This window comes from Tympanuchus pallidicinctus, unplaced genomic scaffold (assembly GCF_026119805.1).
Source record: "Tympanuchus pallidicinctus isolate F22 unplaced genomic scaffold, pur_lepc_1.0 scaffold1, whole genome shotgun sequence".
Lineage (NCBI taxonomy): Eukaryota > Metazoa > Chordata > Aves > Galliformes > Phasianidae > Tympanuchus > Tympanuchus pallidicinctus.
In genome coordinates, this window is record NW_026294618.1 from 52,080,666 (window position 1) to 52,096,420 (window position 15,755).

Genomic DNA, 15,755 nt, shown 5'->3' on the forward strand with positions numbered 1-15,755 from the left:
GTAATAAGCTCTTGCCAGAGTAGACTTACAGGGTGCTTGCTCTTGGGACAAGGACACTCTCATATGCAAGTAGATGTGTTGTAAGAGTGAAATTCAAAGAAAATAAATGGCATGAATAAGAAAATACAGTAAATTAGTAATCCAATAAGGAAATAACCAATGAGGACAAAAGAGAAAATGACCCTGTCATATATTTTGCTCTTCAAGGTTTCAGGGAAACAGAGTACAGCTTAAACTAATAATTCTTGTGTCTATGCTATAGAAATAGCCGAATAAAATAACAAAATAAAAACAAACAAACAAAAAGTCAAAATGAGATAGAGGGATAGATCAGCCTTAGAACAAGAGCCTACACGTTCAGGTATAGATTAAAAATGAATATAATTGGTATGACAAATAGAGGGAAGTAACAAGGTAATCCCATTTTCCATTCTTCCAGAAAGTGGTGCAGCCTGTAATAATGAACTAAAAAGAGATACTTAGATAAGATGAAAAGAGAAATTGGAAAAAGGCAGTCAGAGAGCTCTCTTCTTTCACTTCATAGTATTGATGATAATGGTTAATTAAAGGTTCTGTTGTGCTTTCAAGGTGCTACTGTATTTTGGGGTATTTTCGAAGCCAAACTTCCAGAAATAAGAGTGGAGTAGTTTGGAGCACAAGTATAATATGATTTTGTTCAAAAAAGTAAAAAAGGTTCAGGACAAAATTTCCAATTCTCTACAGTCTTAGAAAGCATTGTCTTTTCTCTAGGCCATGGCTTGATTGCATCATACTATCCACAGAATGTGAAGAACACATCTGTTTGGGAATTTACACTTTTGATTCCCTGAAATGGTGATAGTGTCTGCGTTTTCTCATGTCTTCATACAGTCAGGAGCATGAAGTCATGCCCGAGCAAATCTTGGTATAAGCACTCTTATCAACCATCTCTTAGCCAGAACTGGGAAACAAACACATCCTCCTTTGCTTCACCAGTCCTGCACTGCAGTCTGTTAACTGCACTGACTACAACAAGGAGTTGCAGTCATTATGAGAAGCAGCACTATTACTGCATGGTCGTTTCAGAAGTGTCCAAGCTTCCAAGCTGCACTATGAAATGTTCTTATGACTGAGGGACACAAAGACATATTGGAGAACACAGCAAGACAGCAATTCCAAGAGCAATGTCATGATTTTGTGAGAAACAGGTAGCAAAGAATGTTCCTGTGAGTACCACAACTTCACTGTGGGGTGTTTTCTTCTTTTCAGGAGTATTTGTAATCTCAAAAACCAGAGGATCAGATTCTGCAGTCCAGACATATGATTAATAATGTCTTACTTACATATGAAGATCCTAAAGAGTAAAGAACTACACAACACAATTTGAGATGGTAGAAATTTGGCCCAACTTGTTTCTTGAGATGTATGAAAACAAACTCTGTACTCTAGGCAATCATTTAATTGTCCTTTTCTACCTATAGATACAGCTATAAAGGTACAGGCAGCTAAAGACAAAGCAAGACAAGCCAACAATTCTGCAAATGATGTCCTGGCCCAGATTAAAGACCTCAACCAGAATCTCCTTGGCTTGCGAAACAACTACAGTAAGCTTGCAGATGATGTGGCAAAAACAAATGCTGTTGTGAAAGACCCTATCAAGAACAGTAAGTTCTTTTTTGCTATGGATTTTCTGTTGTTGTTGTTTTGGTTTTCATTTTACATCTCAAAATGACACAGACACTCAACAATTTCACCCTTATAGCATTACTATGATGGGATAAAAAGGAAACTATTGTTTCTATTTCTGCTGTTAGTCTTCTGTGAAAAAAGCTACCATCAGAAGGTTGAACATATAGTGGGTTGGTAGGTCTGATCGGCAGACTAGTCTTTAAACTAGGTAGGTGAATAATTAAAGAATCAGTCCTTGATTGACAATATACTACTTGATTCATGTAAAATTCCTTGCACTAACCCAGCCTCCAGTCAACCAGGTAATTACTTCTGGGTGAAATGCAGTGATGTCTTTCGTACAAGTTACTGTTTCTGGTAGAATACTGAAGGCACTTAAGAAGAAAAAAGATAAAAAAGAAAATGTTTTTTAAGGCTGATTTTTTGGTTTTTTTTTTTTTGTTGTTGTTGTTTTTTGTAGGGAAGCCTGTTACCAAATATAACAATTTCTTTAGCAAGCATTTTAGCAACTTCTTTAGCAATTTCCACTATGGTTATGATGGATAACATTGAATTCTAAATTGTATAACGTTTTATTGTAGATTACCAGAGCATATTGCTTAGGTTTGTACAGCCAGGGCTGAATATTGTTACAAAATTACTGAAGGACTAACTACTCAGCTAATCTGTGCTTTCCAGGTTGTGGTCAGCTTAGCAAAACTAGGCACCTAAAAACATCTAGTTTAGGAAATTGTCAGTCTCATTCTATGGACACATATCCTCTTCAAGTTCTAGCTGTACTAGCAAAATGATTGTCACTGTCTTCCTATCTGAAATTTCTGAACCTTTGTACACATACATGTGTGAACCCCAAAAATAATCATCAGACAGAAAGATCCCTAGAAGTTTAGACAACATTAAAAACAGTTTTTGATTGAAATAATGTGGTTATATTATGGCAGGTTATGCAACAAGCAGATCTACAAGGTAATGATATCTGGCTTGGTAGTGATAACAGGCAAGTAGCCTAAACCTTCTTGGCATTTCTGGATCTAGAATAGGCCAGATCTAGAATCTTGTCCTTTAACTTACTTTGCATTTGTGATTAGATCTTCAAAACATTTTCTTATGCTATGTTCTGTTTTTTTCTCTTTTCTTTGTCTCCCTATCTTGCCTACAGAAATAAGTACGTATGTCTTCTTTCTTGCTTTTTTAATTGTGCCTTTTCCAGTAGATAATGATGATTCATTGCTTACTGCCAAAGCTTATGCATGGTGTTCCACACTGCTCATTCAAATGGTTACTTTTTGAAGGCTCTGAGATGAAGTGGCTTGGTAACTAGCCGAACTTATGAAACTTATAAGAAACATCTTGAAAATTGAGTTAGTATTCAAAAACCACATAACCAGACTTTCATGCTCTTTGTAAGCATTACCCTATTATAATAATTACTATTTCCATTCTATCTGCATTCTTTTGGTAAGTACTGATTTGTCCATTTCACAGTCATCCACACAATTCCATACCCTCACACTAGTCAAGTGCTGTAATCTTTACATCTCCTGAAAAAATGTCAAAAAGAAGGCATTGTTCACCAGTTATAGGTTGAAAGGCATAAAAAATGTCCTGTGAAACTTAAAGAAAAAGAAAAAAATCTCCTTTGTAAAAACATTTTTCACTTGAGGGGGAGAAAAAAGAAAATATTTACATATGATTGTCATTTTTTTAAATCTGCTTTCAATACATATTCATAATTTTAAGCTTTCAGATAATGTTATCAGAATAAAAAAATGTTGTTCTTGATGCCATTATAGACAATTTAAGAATGAACTTCAAGTTAATTCAACATTTAACTGCAATCCCCTAGCTCTTCTGCAGAAATTACTAATGGAAACTAATCAATTTTCATTTATCTAGCATATTTTTTAAAAGTAGATTTAGAAAAAACACATGTAAATAATTCATTCGTAACTGTATTTTGCTCCAGTAAGTATTTTAATTGCTATTATCCTGACGTGAGGCATAGTTACTGCTTCAAAATTCTTGTTTAACATTTGTATCTACTTCTGTTGCTACCTTAACTTCATTCTAAATGTTCATAAATGACCTAATTCTGTTGAGGTAGCTTCCTGGTCTGTGTATATCTCATATTAGCATATAATATTGCCTGAGTATTGTCTGTGCAGAATTTTATTTTTTTTTTTTAAATAACAGTTTATAATTACCATCTGCCACCACTCTAAAACTGTGCTTTGTTCTTCCTTATGAAGTTGCTGATGCAGATTCAAGTATAAAACACCTGGAAAAGGAGGCAGATCGCCTACTAGATAGACTCAAGCCAATCAAAGAACTTCAAGATAATTTAGGGAAAAACATTTCTCAGATAAAAGAGCTGATAAACCAAGCTCGGAAGCAAGCCAATTCGGTAAGCCTTTTTCTCAATAAGATGACCTTTTAAATATTAGTGAGATTTTATTTTCTACTTTTATATTTCTTTTCCTCAAGGTGAATACTTCCTAATATAAAAAAAAAAAAAAATGTGTAGAGAAAGCAAGTAATGGAGTATAATTTCTCAGATAAACAAAAAATTTTCTGATAATTTCCTCTCTGTGTTTTGTTTCTTCATTTAAAATGCACCATCGTTAAATGCATAATATCTGTTGGTCTGTATTTGGAAGAGTTACTATTTAAGAAGTATTCTAATAGCATAGCAGAAAAAATCACTTTGTCATTCATGACTGAGTACTGATAATAAATCCCTGGTATCAATTCATAGAATTTATATCACCTGAGAATGTGGAGTCTAAAGATGCAAACTTGGGTTGAGAGTATATTTCTGGTTTGATTACTGAGTTTGGAGTTTCTCTAATTCAGCAGTACTTTAAGCTTGAGGACCAGCTGGGTAATGCTAAGGTTATTCAGCTTGTAACCCAATAGAAAATGAGAAAAATGTTCTTGGAGATAGTACGTTAGGATAATTCCTGAAAAATGGTTGGGGAAAAAAACCAACAACCTTCAGAATAGGAGCCTAGAATGGATGTGTATTACATATTTGCCCACAATAGAGGAACAAGTTACAGTGATGCAATAGCTTTCTTCTTATGTTCTTTTGTCTGAAGGCTTCTAAGTACTTACCTGCTCAGCATTTCTGAGGAAAGGAAATAGTGTGTTTGGTCATGTAACAGATCTCATTCTTTATAAAGTCTGCCCTAAGCAAGAGGCGATATCATTATGTACATCTACTCTAAAACACAAACATGTCTATCTGGAATTGAAATACGATTGTACTGTCATTATGTCTATGCTGGCATTATGAAAGCAAATAGTATGCTGTTTTCATCTGTGCTACTGAGCCTAAGGAAACAGCACAAGTGTCCAAATGCATATGTCATTTGAGCAGTGAAAATGAAACCTAGTAATGAATACCAGCTCCGTTAGGGATTATGTGAAAACAGTGTTAGACACAACTGTTGGTTAAAAAAATAATTATTAAAAGGTGTCTTAAATTAGCATAATCAAAGACATTACAAAGAAAAATAGATCATCATCTCTACCCCAGAGGAATATGTTGCAATTCCTTCAGAAGCACTACGTATTTTCCTGGCTACGTATTCTACTTGTAGTCTGTCTCCATAGCCAGAATTCCCCAGTTGCTTGTGTTAGACCTACATATCTTCTAGCTATTTTTGATCCATATAATTGATCCTTTCAAACCTGAATGCTAGAAAGAGTTTGTATTGCCTTTTAATCAAAACATAAGAAAAAATCCCAGAAAGGAAATTGCATTTCTACCTCTTGTACGTATCCAAGCAACTACTTGCTACTTGTAGCACAGAAATGGTAATGAGGAAGAAAAAACAGTTATATTTTTGTAATGATTTAGAAACATCTTTTGGTTACTTCTGGAATAATAAGCAGTAAACTAAATTTTTTTTAATATGCTTTTTTTGAAGATCAAAGTGTCCGTGTCTTCTGGAGGCAACTGTATTCGGACATACAGACCAGAAATAAAGAAAGGAACATACAATACCATCATTATCAATGTGAAGACTGTAGTTGCTGACAATCTTCTTTTTTACCTTGGAAGTGCCAAGTTTGTAAGTTTGTCTCCTGCTTTTTTTGTCAGCATTGCTCAATCAAATCAGGTTACTGACAGACACAGAAGATGAAAAAGGCTTTTCTTTTTTCCACTTTGAGGCTTCAAAGTAGTAGTAGAGGATCTAAGATAAACTAGAGAGTTGCTTTGGTATTAATATAGGGACTGCTAAAATATAACTGCCAAATATTTTTTAGTATTTTAACTAGCTATAAAATCTAAGACTGCTACATGAGCTACATTAGGGCTTTAAAATTCACAGTGCAACCAAAGCATTTTGGGGGTTGTTTGTGGGCTTTTCCTTGGGGAAGAAGTGGCTAATCATCTTGAATCTGTCAAAGCTCCAGTTTATTATAATTTTATGTCAAAACTATGATTGCAAGCACAGTAATGATGAATGACTCAGTTTCCCAAGGGCACTCTAGCAGACAAGCTTCTAGAATAATCAACAGTAATTCAGCAAATGGGAAAAATTTCTAACATTTTGAACTATATACTTTATATACCTAATACAAAATGAAGAGGCTAGATGGCATCATGTATTAGTCTACAATCCTGACATATTTCTGCCATCCAATGGATGTTTTACAAATAACGTCAGTCTGAGTTAAGTTCTCTTCTTACTTGCTACAGTACCAACATTTCTGTAAGTCTAGCAGCTTATATGCTATGTATCACTGACAGAAGTCATTTGTCATATTTGTCATAAGATTCCTTGCTTGAATCAAGGAAAGCAGGGAAATACAATCTCAGTCACTGTGAGAGTTTTCATACTTTGTTGTCTATAAGTGAATTTCTATTGCCCCATTCAAATGCCTTCTGAAATGTGAAGAGTTCTGGAGAGTTTTCTTTTATCAAAATATGAGACTGGTTCTGTTTTTATATTTTGTACACAGACTGACTTCTTGGCCATAGAAATGCGCAAAGGCAAAGTGAGCTTCCTTTGGGATGTGGGATCTGGTGTTGGACGGGTAGAGTATCCAGATCTGACCATTGATGATGGGTTTTGGTACCGGATTGAAGCCTCTAGGCAAGTACATATTTCACTTCACAGATTTGTTTCCTAATGAAAAAACATCTAAATTAAGAAAGATTTAATTCCAATCCATTCTTATCATGTTTCACAGAATCATAGGGTTGAAAGGGACCACTGGAAATCATGTAGTCCAACCTTTCTGCTAAAACAGGTTCCCTACAGTAGGTTATACAAGAAAGTGTCCAAGCATGTTTTGAATGTCTTCAGGGAAGAAGACTTCACAACTTCTACAGGCAGCGCATTCCAGTACTCTGTCACCCTCAAAGCAAAGCAGTTTTTGTCGTGGTTTATGGAACTTCCTATGTTACAGTCTGTGCCTATTATCCCTTGCTCTGTAATTGGACACCATTGAAAAGTACCAGACCCAATCCACATGGCTCCCACTCATTAGGTAGTTGTAAGCATTGATAAGATCCTCCTCTCAGTCTTATCTTCTCCAGGCTGAACAACCCCAAATCTCTCAGCCTCTCTTTATGCAAGAGATGCTCCAGACCCCTCATAATCTCTATGGTATTCCACTGGATTCTTTAGAAATTCCCTGCCTTTCTTGAACAAAGGAGCCCAGAACTGGACATGATACTCCAGATACAGCCTCACAGGGCAGAGTAGTGTAGGAGGATAACCTTTCTTGAATGCTGGCCATGGTCTTTACAATTCACCCCAGAAGAGAATGCATGTCAGCCATAAGGGCATGCTGTTGACTCATGCTCAACCTGTGGTCTACCTGATCATCCAGGTCCTTCTCCACAGAGCTCCTTTCCAGCATGTCAACTTCTAACCTATACTGATGCATGCAACTCTGCATGTGTAAGACTTCACATTTGTCCTCATCTCAGGTTTGTACATCTCAGGTTTATGGAAGTGTTTGCTGCGTTTAAAACATCTATTTTTAATGCAAGGTAATATCATAAGCAATTGTAGGCTGGTTTAGTGGAAGGTTTTGAACCTACATCCAATAATACCAAAAGTGAATATGCTGCAATTACTATTGAAATGTGAATTGTTCTGCTTCAAGAATATAATTTCATCACATATTTTCCCTCATGCATCAGCAATCCATGACTGCTTATATTCCCTCCTTTCTACCTTTCATTTCAGCTTTATGAATTCTCTTCTTCAACTAGCACCCTTTAAAAATTAGTTACAGGTTTTGACATTCAGACAGATAACTGCTATTCTTTTCATCTTGAATTTCAAAGAGTAGCACCATTTCTGAATTTCTGGTCTTGCAGTACTGCAAATGAAAGGCCTGTCATACACCAGTATCTTGATTCTTACTCAAAATGCCGTTTCCATAGCCAGAATATCTCTTCAAACTAGATATGTTAAAAAAGATACAGCTTATGAAAAATCAAGGATAGAATATTCTCAATATGTTTCGTATTTCAGTCCAGTTGCTGAATGCTTTTGAACTTTAGATAAATAGATAACTTAATATTCAGTTTTCAAATTAGTTTTTTGAATTTTGTATTTTCCATTTAAATTGCATGTGACATACAGTTTAATAATTACAGCATAAGGATTATGGAAATTTATATCCTTTATCCTTTCCTCTTGAATTACTCTCCTAGCAAATTAGATAACGTTGTCTATATTGCAATCTGATGAAAGCTGAATAATCCTTTTGCATCCTTACATGTTATATTTCACCTAGTATTAAATGTAGAAGTGATAGTACAGTCATACACTGAGAGAAAGAAGAAAGGGAAAAGAAAAATTGTAATCCAGTTACATCCATAGCTCTGAGAGAGGAAAATGGCATCCAGTTTAAATAATTTAGCGAAATCACAGAAATCAGACATTCAGGACAGAGAAAGAAATAAAATCATGGCACTTTCTCTAGTAACTGGCTTAATGAAACCTCGTTGCTTGCAAAATGCAAGCTTGGTTATGATAGGAATGGTTGAAATCTTCATCACTTCATATTGTCCATACTAAAATAGCTTCATGACACAGTAATGCCAGACTTCTATTTAGAATAAAGCTGCTTCAGCAGAATATGGGCCAGGATATGGTATAAAAATTCACACATTCTACAAATGCACAGTGCCTATTAAGTTATTTGTTCTAGATACACAGGATGTGCATGCCATTAGTTTTAAACAAACTGCTGGATCAGCAATTTGGAACAATTACAGCTGCACAATTCAGGAGAATTACATGCAAAGGCATTAGTTGGATTTGTGGGATCAAGATGAAGAACTCGAGACTAGTTTTATATTCCTAAGGCAGACTTCATTAATTACGTGCCCCTGCTGAAGATTTTCTGACTTCGAATATTTTAGTCCATTTGATAACGCTTCTTCATAAGCTATTGAAGAGTTTTACTCATTACATTCTATCTTTCTGTTCTCTAAATTTCTTCTCAGTTCCAGCTACTTTTCCAGCAAACTGACAGAGCTGCCAGATGGCAGGACATCCACTTAGAGTGGAAGAGAGGTCAGAAAGGCCATGGGGAAATTCTGGCCTTGCTAAATTTTTCCTCATATTTCAATGATGACAGGCATTGAAACATGTTTGCAATGGTAGATTTAACTATGTAAATATGATAGCTTTAAAGACTGTTGGCAGGTTTTAACTAAGAGTCTCAAAAGGGCTTATAAAGAGAAGATGTGTTGGCTCAGAGGCCGTGAAAGCCTCAAAATCATTCAGCTTATGGATTGAATTCTAAATATGAAACAGCTGACTGTTAAGTGATGATCAGGGATGTTCAATTCAGTTAACCACCAGGCCAAAATTTCCCATCTGCTAAGACCAATTTATTAACTACTGCATCTGTTTTCCATAGAAGCTTTTTATTTTCCTTGTCTTTTTATTTCAAGTACACTAATTCTGTGCATTTTATCATATATACAGAGGCCATCATGGAAATCTTTAAATTTTTATTTGTATGGAATTGAAGTAAAATGTATTTATTCATTTAATGTACCATTTGCCTATGGAATAAGCAATTCCCTTTACTTTGATTGCACAAGAACTTAACAGCTACTTACAGTTATGTACCTTCTTACAGAGATGAATCTGATTGACATTAAAGACTGCAATCAACTGAAGTATCAATTAATGAAGGAAAATATGACATAAACAGTTTGTGACAAAAAGATTAGAAGCAGGTTTGAAACACGCAGAGTCAATTTTGTGGAACAGTCAAATATATATTAGAGTATTTTTGAGTCACTCTTGATCAGTGGAACAATGTCACTTGATGTCAGCAGGCCTGTTAGGAACTGGATCTGATTAGTTGTGATTTTAATTAAGCACATTTTAAATATTACCATTATTAATGGCAGAGTTTAAACAATTCCCTTCCTTGGAAAGGACAGATGAATCACAAATTCTCACTAAGCATATCCAGCTCAGCTCAGCAAGAATTCAATAATAAACTACTAAGGCAAATCTAAGCCATATTTTCGAGTAATGGTTTTCTCTGTAGTCCAGGTATCAAGGAGCAGATATTTCTTCATGGTATTTTGTAATCTAATGTTGATAACTTGCAGAAGTCATCTCAATTGTATAATGCATCTCCTAAAGCGCAAATCCTGCATACGTGGTATTGTGCAAATGTATCAGATGATCAGCCACCAAAGTGCTGATATATCTTTAACCCAACAGTTCATCTTGAATTGACTACCACAAAAGTAGTATCTTCTAATCTGATGACTTGTCATGCATCAGATACCAATGTCTTTTTGCTGCCAAGTTAGCCAACTTCTTTCTTCAAGCTCAATTGTCCTCCCTAAGTAAGAGAGAATTATTTATGAAAGAGACTCTATAGTTAGCATTTCCATCTGTTTGAAGATGAAAGACACCCATGCTACTTGTAACATATTAGGCACCCTAAAAAGTGTCAGTCTGCTCAGTCCCTTCAATGTTATTGCGTTTGAATGTTTTTGAACTAGAACCACTGGAGTCGTGATTTCAGTTTAATAGGAGCCACTAGTAACTGTTAAAGTCTTCCAACAATTACTACATTGAGAACTATGTTTTGAAGCCCTTTATAGGGATTTATTAATAAACGTGAATAATAAAAATAAACCTTATTTTATTAATAAACCTGGAAAAAAAGAAACTTTAGAACTTCTGCCACATAGAATGCTATCTACTTAACATTCCATTGATTTTGGAATAAAAGTTAAAATAATTGTCATTAAAAGAATTTCTAACAAAAAAAAAATTAATTAGAAGAATGTGAATTGTTTGACCCCACTGCTTTTAAATGGTTGGGAGTAACTATGCATTTACATACCCTAGATATCACTAGGAGATTCCCTGGATTCCCTGGAACTCCCATCTAGATGATCTCTTGAGTTACCAAATCAAGATAGAAGTAATTGAAAATCTCCAGTATTTTTCTGCAAATATATGGTTTTCACATTGAAAGCTTTGATATCCCTATCTCTAGGGCAGGCAAGATGGCATAGATCTACAAAAACATTCCCCATTGAATGGAAACCCTCAAAATTACTTTTCAACCTTGCTTCACAGTTCAGGGTAAATTTATCAAAACAGACATGTGACAGCTAACATTTTTTTTTTCTTCTTTTTTTTCTTTTTTTTCTTTTGGTTTTTTTTTGGTTTTTTTTTTGGCTTTAAATGACTTATTTCCAGTGAGATGTTATTTCACAAGAAGACTCTCAATTTATTCTGGATGAGGCTGACAGATTCTGAGCTAAATGAATTGTTAAAGAGATTTCTAGACATAAATGCATAGTTTTCTAATTTTTTTCCATTCTCTAAAGCCATGGTCCAGTAAACTTTCTAAATGCAGAATAATTATTAGACTTTCTGAATCTCTAAATCCAGAAATAAATAATGTTTAGTTTTAACTCATTCAGTAGCCCAAGTTAACACACTAAATATGAGTTCTTCAAGTAAAGTTGCATTTAATAGAAATGACAGTTCTTCCTAAAAGGTATGCGCTTAACTTTTAATTTTCTTGTTACCTCAACACACCAAGCCTGTCTTTTTTTTTTTCTAATTAGGGAAAAAAAAAAAAAAGCATCTTTACATGCAACAAAGTCCAGGACTTCAGAAAATCAATGTGTGTTTTGGTTGATTGTTTTTTCCTTCTTTTTAGCTGTTACTTGGCAGTATCTTGATAGGATGGGCGTGAGGCTCTTAGTCTAGAAAACTACTTGTGGAAAATTTTTGATAAATGTTGTTATTTTTATTTAAAATCCTTCCTCCTGACACCTTTGACAAAAATACAAACGTAAAATCTGTTTTCTGGGAGAAATGCTGTTTAGTTAGCCTGCAAACATGTAGTAAGTAATTTTTAGAGCGTAAGGCAAATAGCCAACAAAATACAATAGGTTGTCTAAAAAAAGTACAGTTCCTCTGCACAGGTATACACTCATCACAAACTGATATGGAAAAAGAAAATAAGTGTTATTTAATACAGAGTATTTCTGCATTAATTATCAAGTAAATGTGTTTTAAAATTTCTCTTCAATGCTGAGTATCTCAGTGCTGGTTTAGGTTGCAAGACCAGATGTTCATGCTGTGAATTTCCAAATTAACATGCCTGTGGTTATGTGAAATTAGAGATCCTATTAAAAATGAATTGAAGCAGCAATTTCCAAAGTTATCCATAAATCCACAATACATGGTCGTTCTCATCTCCCTACCACTCCTCCACCACATTAATAAACATACTCTGTCTCTCATCTGTACATGACAGGATTTGAGTCACATTCAGTGTTACTCATTTCTACAATTAAATGATGGCCTCATGTAAAAAAAGAAAAAAAAAAGAAAAAAGAAAAAAAAAGTGTGGTGATTCTGGTTCATCTGTATGAGAGGGAGAGGAATCACTGGCATTTACGTGGCCATAAATGCCTAATAGTTTACTTCTGAATAAAAACTGCTATCCATACTGCTGTACGGTAGTAAAATACTAAGAAAATTACTTTGGAAAGAATAAAATCATTCAAAATCTTCCAAAGTTTTCTCTGAAATACATTTTAATATACCTGAACAACTAGGAGGAGTCGCCTCTCTCCATATTTCATTCCTTCTGTTGACAAAGACTAGTAAAAATTCTTTCCATACCACTTGCTATACTAGTATAACAACCTAAGGAGCAAAAAAGAAACTGCTGCTCTTAATTAATGGTAAATTAATTATTATTAACTATTAACTAATGGTGGATTCTTTTACTGTTATTATCAATATTTCATTTGGTTTAGAGAGGATGGTAAAGTAACACCTTTAAATTCAGTGAGGTTTGTGCCAATTTGTTAAACAACCAGGTAGCTCCAGTACATAAAGAACAAATTCTGTGTACCCCAGTGAAGCTTGTCGCATGATATTCATTGCGGAGCAAATGTAACCCAGTAAACCTTAGAAATTTCACAATACAATTTGAATCTTTGCCTACCTCATTTGTAACATCAGGAAACAACTAGTCAAGACTAGTTTTGTTACAATATTAATTAAAAAAAAAACCAACAACACAATTTTCTTGTTTGAGTGAATGTTCCACTTCATCTGACTATTGAATTGTGTGCTAAAAAAATATTGAGCTGATGAAAAGAAGTTCTCTTTAAATTACACAAGTCTAAGAGTTTATTAACCTGTATCAACATGGAACATAACCAGATCAGTAATACATGCCTCTATTAAAAGATGCCATCTAAAACAGACTACTTACCATATTTAACTATGGCTTACTTAAACTGTGCTTATTTTGTTAAAATGTCTAGGACTGGGAAAAATGGCACTATATCAGTGCGAGCACTGGATGGCCCCAAAGCCAGCATTGTGCCAGCCACTTTCAGTGGTGTCTCGCCACCTGGATATACCATTTTGGATGTAGATGCTAATGCCCTGCTGTTTGTTGGAGGTTTAACTGGAAAAATAAAGGTAATGTACTGTATGGCACTACTGTATTCCATTACTACTTACACTAAAAATAGTAAGCTTTAGTATGCTTGTGTCATTGTTGGAGGTGCTTTAGTAGTATTTGTGCTCTTGAGATATTATTAAGAACATGTAGGCTTTCTGTCTAGAAGCAGCTAAAGGTGTCTGCTTTCTGCCATAAACAAGAACTCTTCAAATGTATTTTTACAATTACTGAATCATCATTTACTAAAAGTGGCTCTATACTGTAGAGAACAGTGACCCTTACAAAACAAGAATGAACAAGAATGTTCTCACTAGCTTAATGTGCTCTGTGCCTTGATTTGCGTTTGCAGAGGCAATGGAAATAAACTGGAGAGAGTTGGTTTATATCCCACAATATCCCAGACCTAATAATTATTCTTTGTTTTCTTTCTTTTCTTTTTCTTTTCTTTTCTTTTTTTTTTTTCTGTGTTTGATAAACATAAATTTCTACTGCTGTAAATACAAATGTATTTACATTGGCATTATACTGTGTTTCTTACTTGCCATAATGACTCAGTGGAATAAATGTTCCACTGAGCAAAATTGACACTGTTCTGTGCTTGCAGTGCTGTGCAATGGCCTAAAGATCAAAAAAACACAAGTCCATAAAGGCTGCAGGGTTCTTTCTGCCTATCCCACTGAAATGTGTAAGTGCAATCTGCAGTGACTGCTGGCTCAGGAAGACTGGCCCATGTACCAATTCTAAGTGCCAGAACTGTGATTAAGAAAACCCTTTCATCATTCCACATTTAGGAAAATACTTGAGAGTTTGGTTGATAAATTATTTACATTTCATTGACTGTTTTAAAACTGCAGAAATTAAGTGATGTGTAGTTTTTGGACTGTTTTCTTTGGGTGATCCACTGAAGGAGTTGTGAAACTTCAAACTCAAATGCTAACTTAAACCCAAACCTTATTTGAATTTTAGAATCATAGAATTGCTCAGGTTGGAAAAGACCCCAAAGATCATCAAGTCCAATTGCAACGCAACCGTACTACCCTAACTCTAACAACCCTCCACTAAATCATGTCCCTGAGCACTACATCCAAACAGCTTTTCAACACCATCCAGGGATGGTGACACAACCACCTCCCTGGGGAGCCTATGCCAGTGCTTAACCACACTTTGTTTTAGATTTCACTTGCAAGTTCAGAGCACATGTGGGACAAGTGCTGAAATGTAATTGCACCATTTATATACATTTATGTGTTTAATGCTGGCTCTCAGAGCTTTGACCTTGAATTCTACTTTGAAAAATATTCTTATGGTTACTTTAAAAATCCAGAGAATAGGAGATGTCACATGGCATAGATTGTCATGGCATAAATTAATCTCATGCCTGGTGCTAATTTCAATGGCAAAGTTATTACATTGGACTAATAATAATGTATGTTTTCCTGGATGTCATTTTTCATTTTTACAAGTTTCTTATTGTTAAATAAAGTGCTCTTAGTATTGTAGCCTGATGGCAGAAGTGAGACAAAGGTGTAAACAGAGATCATATCTAGTATTTGAGTAACCAGGTCCCAAAGCTCACACCAATCACTCTAATGAAATGTCACCACAAAGGTGATCTCAATTTAGTTTGAGTTTTAAAATGTGTAATATTTTATCTAGTGCTTGTTATTTCATTTTTATTTTTTAATGTTATTTGTAATTATTTGGGGTTTTTATTTAAATGCTAGCATTGTTTAAATAACACTCGATTACAAAGAACTGCTTAATTATGGAGTGTGTACTTAAGAAAAAGTTAGAAATAGAAGAATAGCAAAGAATTTCAAGAGCAAAAAGAGTTTAAGGGCTCTTAATCTATTAGGATAGACAAAAGGGCCTGGAATGAAAACCTAATTTAAACCTAAATTCTTTCCTAAATGTTTTTGATTTTTCTCTTAGTTAGACAGTGAGGCAGAAGTGGGTAATAAGCACGTTTACTGAGCACATAAGACAGTTTTAGAATAAAGTGTGAGGTGAAGTACTGAACCTGAACAGAAATTATGGAAGCTACAGAAAATCTGATGTCCTGAGCACTGGTTTTCAAACTCAGTAAGAATTTTCCAGATGTTTTCTAGAGATTTCTTAGTTTTCTCAAG

At 34.7% G+C, this 15,755-nt stretch overlaps 1 protein-coding gene across 7 annotated transcripts in view; it reads left to right on the top strand.

Annotated features, from left to right (window-relative positions):
* Positions 1 to 15,755, top strand: part of LAMA2 (laminin subunit alpha 2) — a 322,448-nt gene that overhangs the window by 273,996 nt on the left and 32,697 nt on the right. For all 7 annotated transcript variants that reach the window (XM_052671093.1, XM_052671082.1, XM_052671039.1 and 4 more), the window contains 5 exons: positions 1,461 to 1,643; positions 3,918 to 4,072; positions 5,601 to 5,744; positions 6,640 to 6,773; positions 13,484 to 13,643. In XM_052671093.1, the coding sequence (XP_052527053.1) occupies positions 1,461 to 1,643; positions 3,918 to 4,072; positions 5,601 to 5,744; positions 6,640 to 6,773; positions 13,484 to 13,643 (776 nt within the window). The remainder of the gene's footprint in view (positions 1 to 1,460; positions 1,644 to 3,917; positions 4,073 to 5,600; positions 5,745 to 6,639; positions 6,774 to 13,483; positions 13,644 to 15,755) is intronic.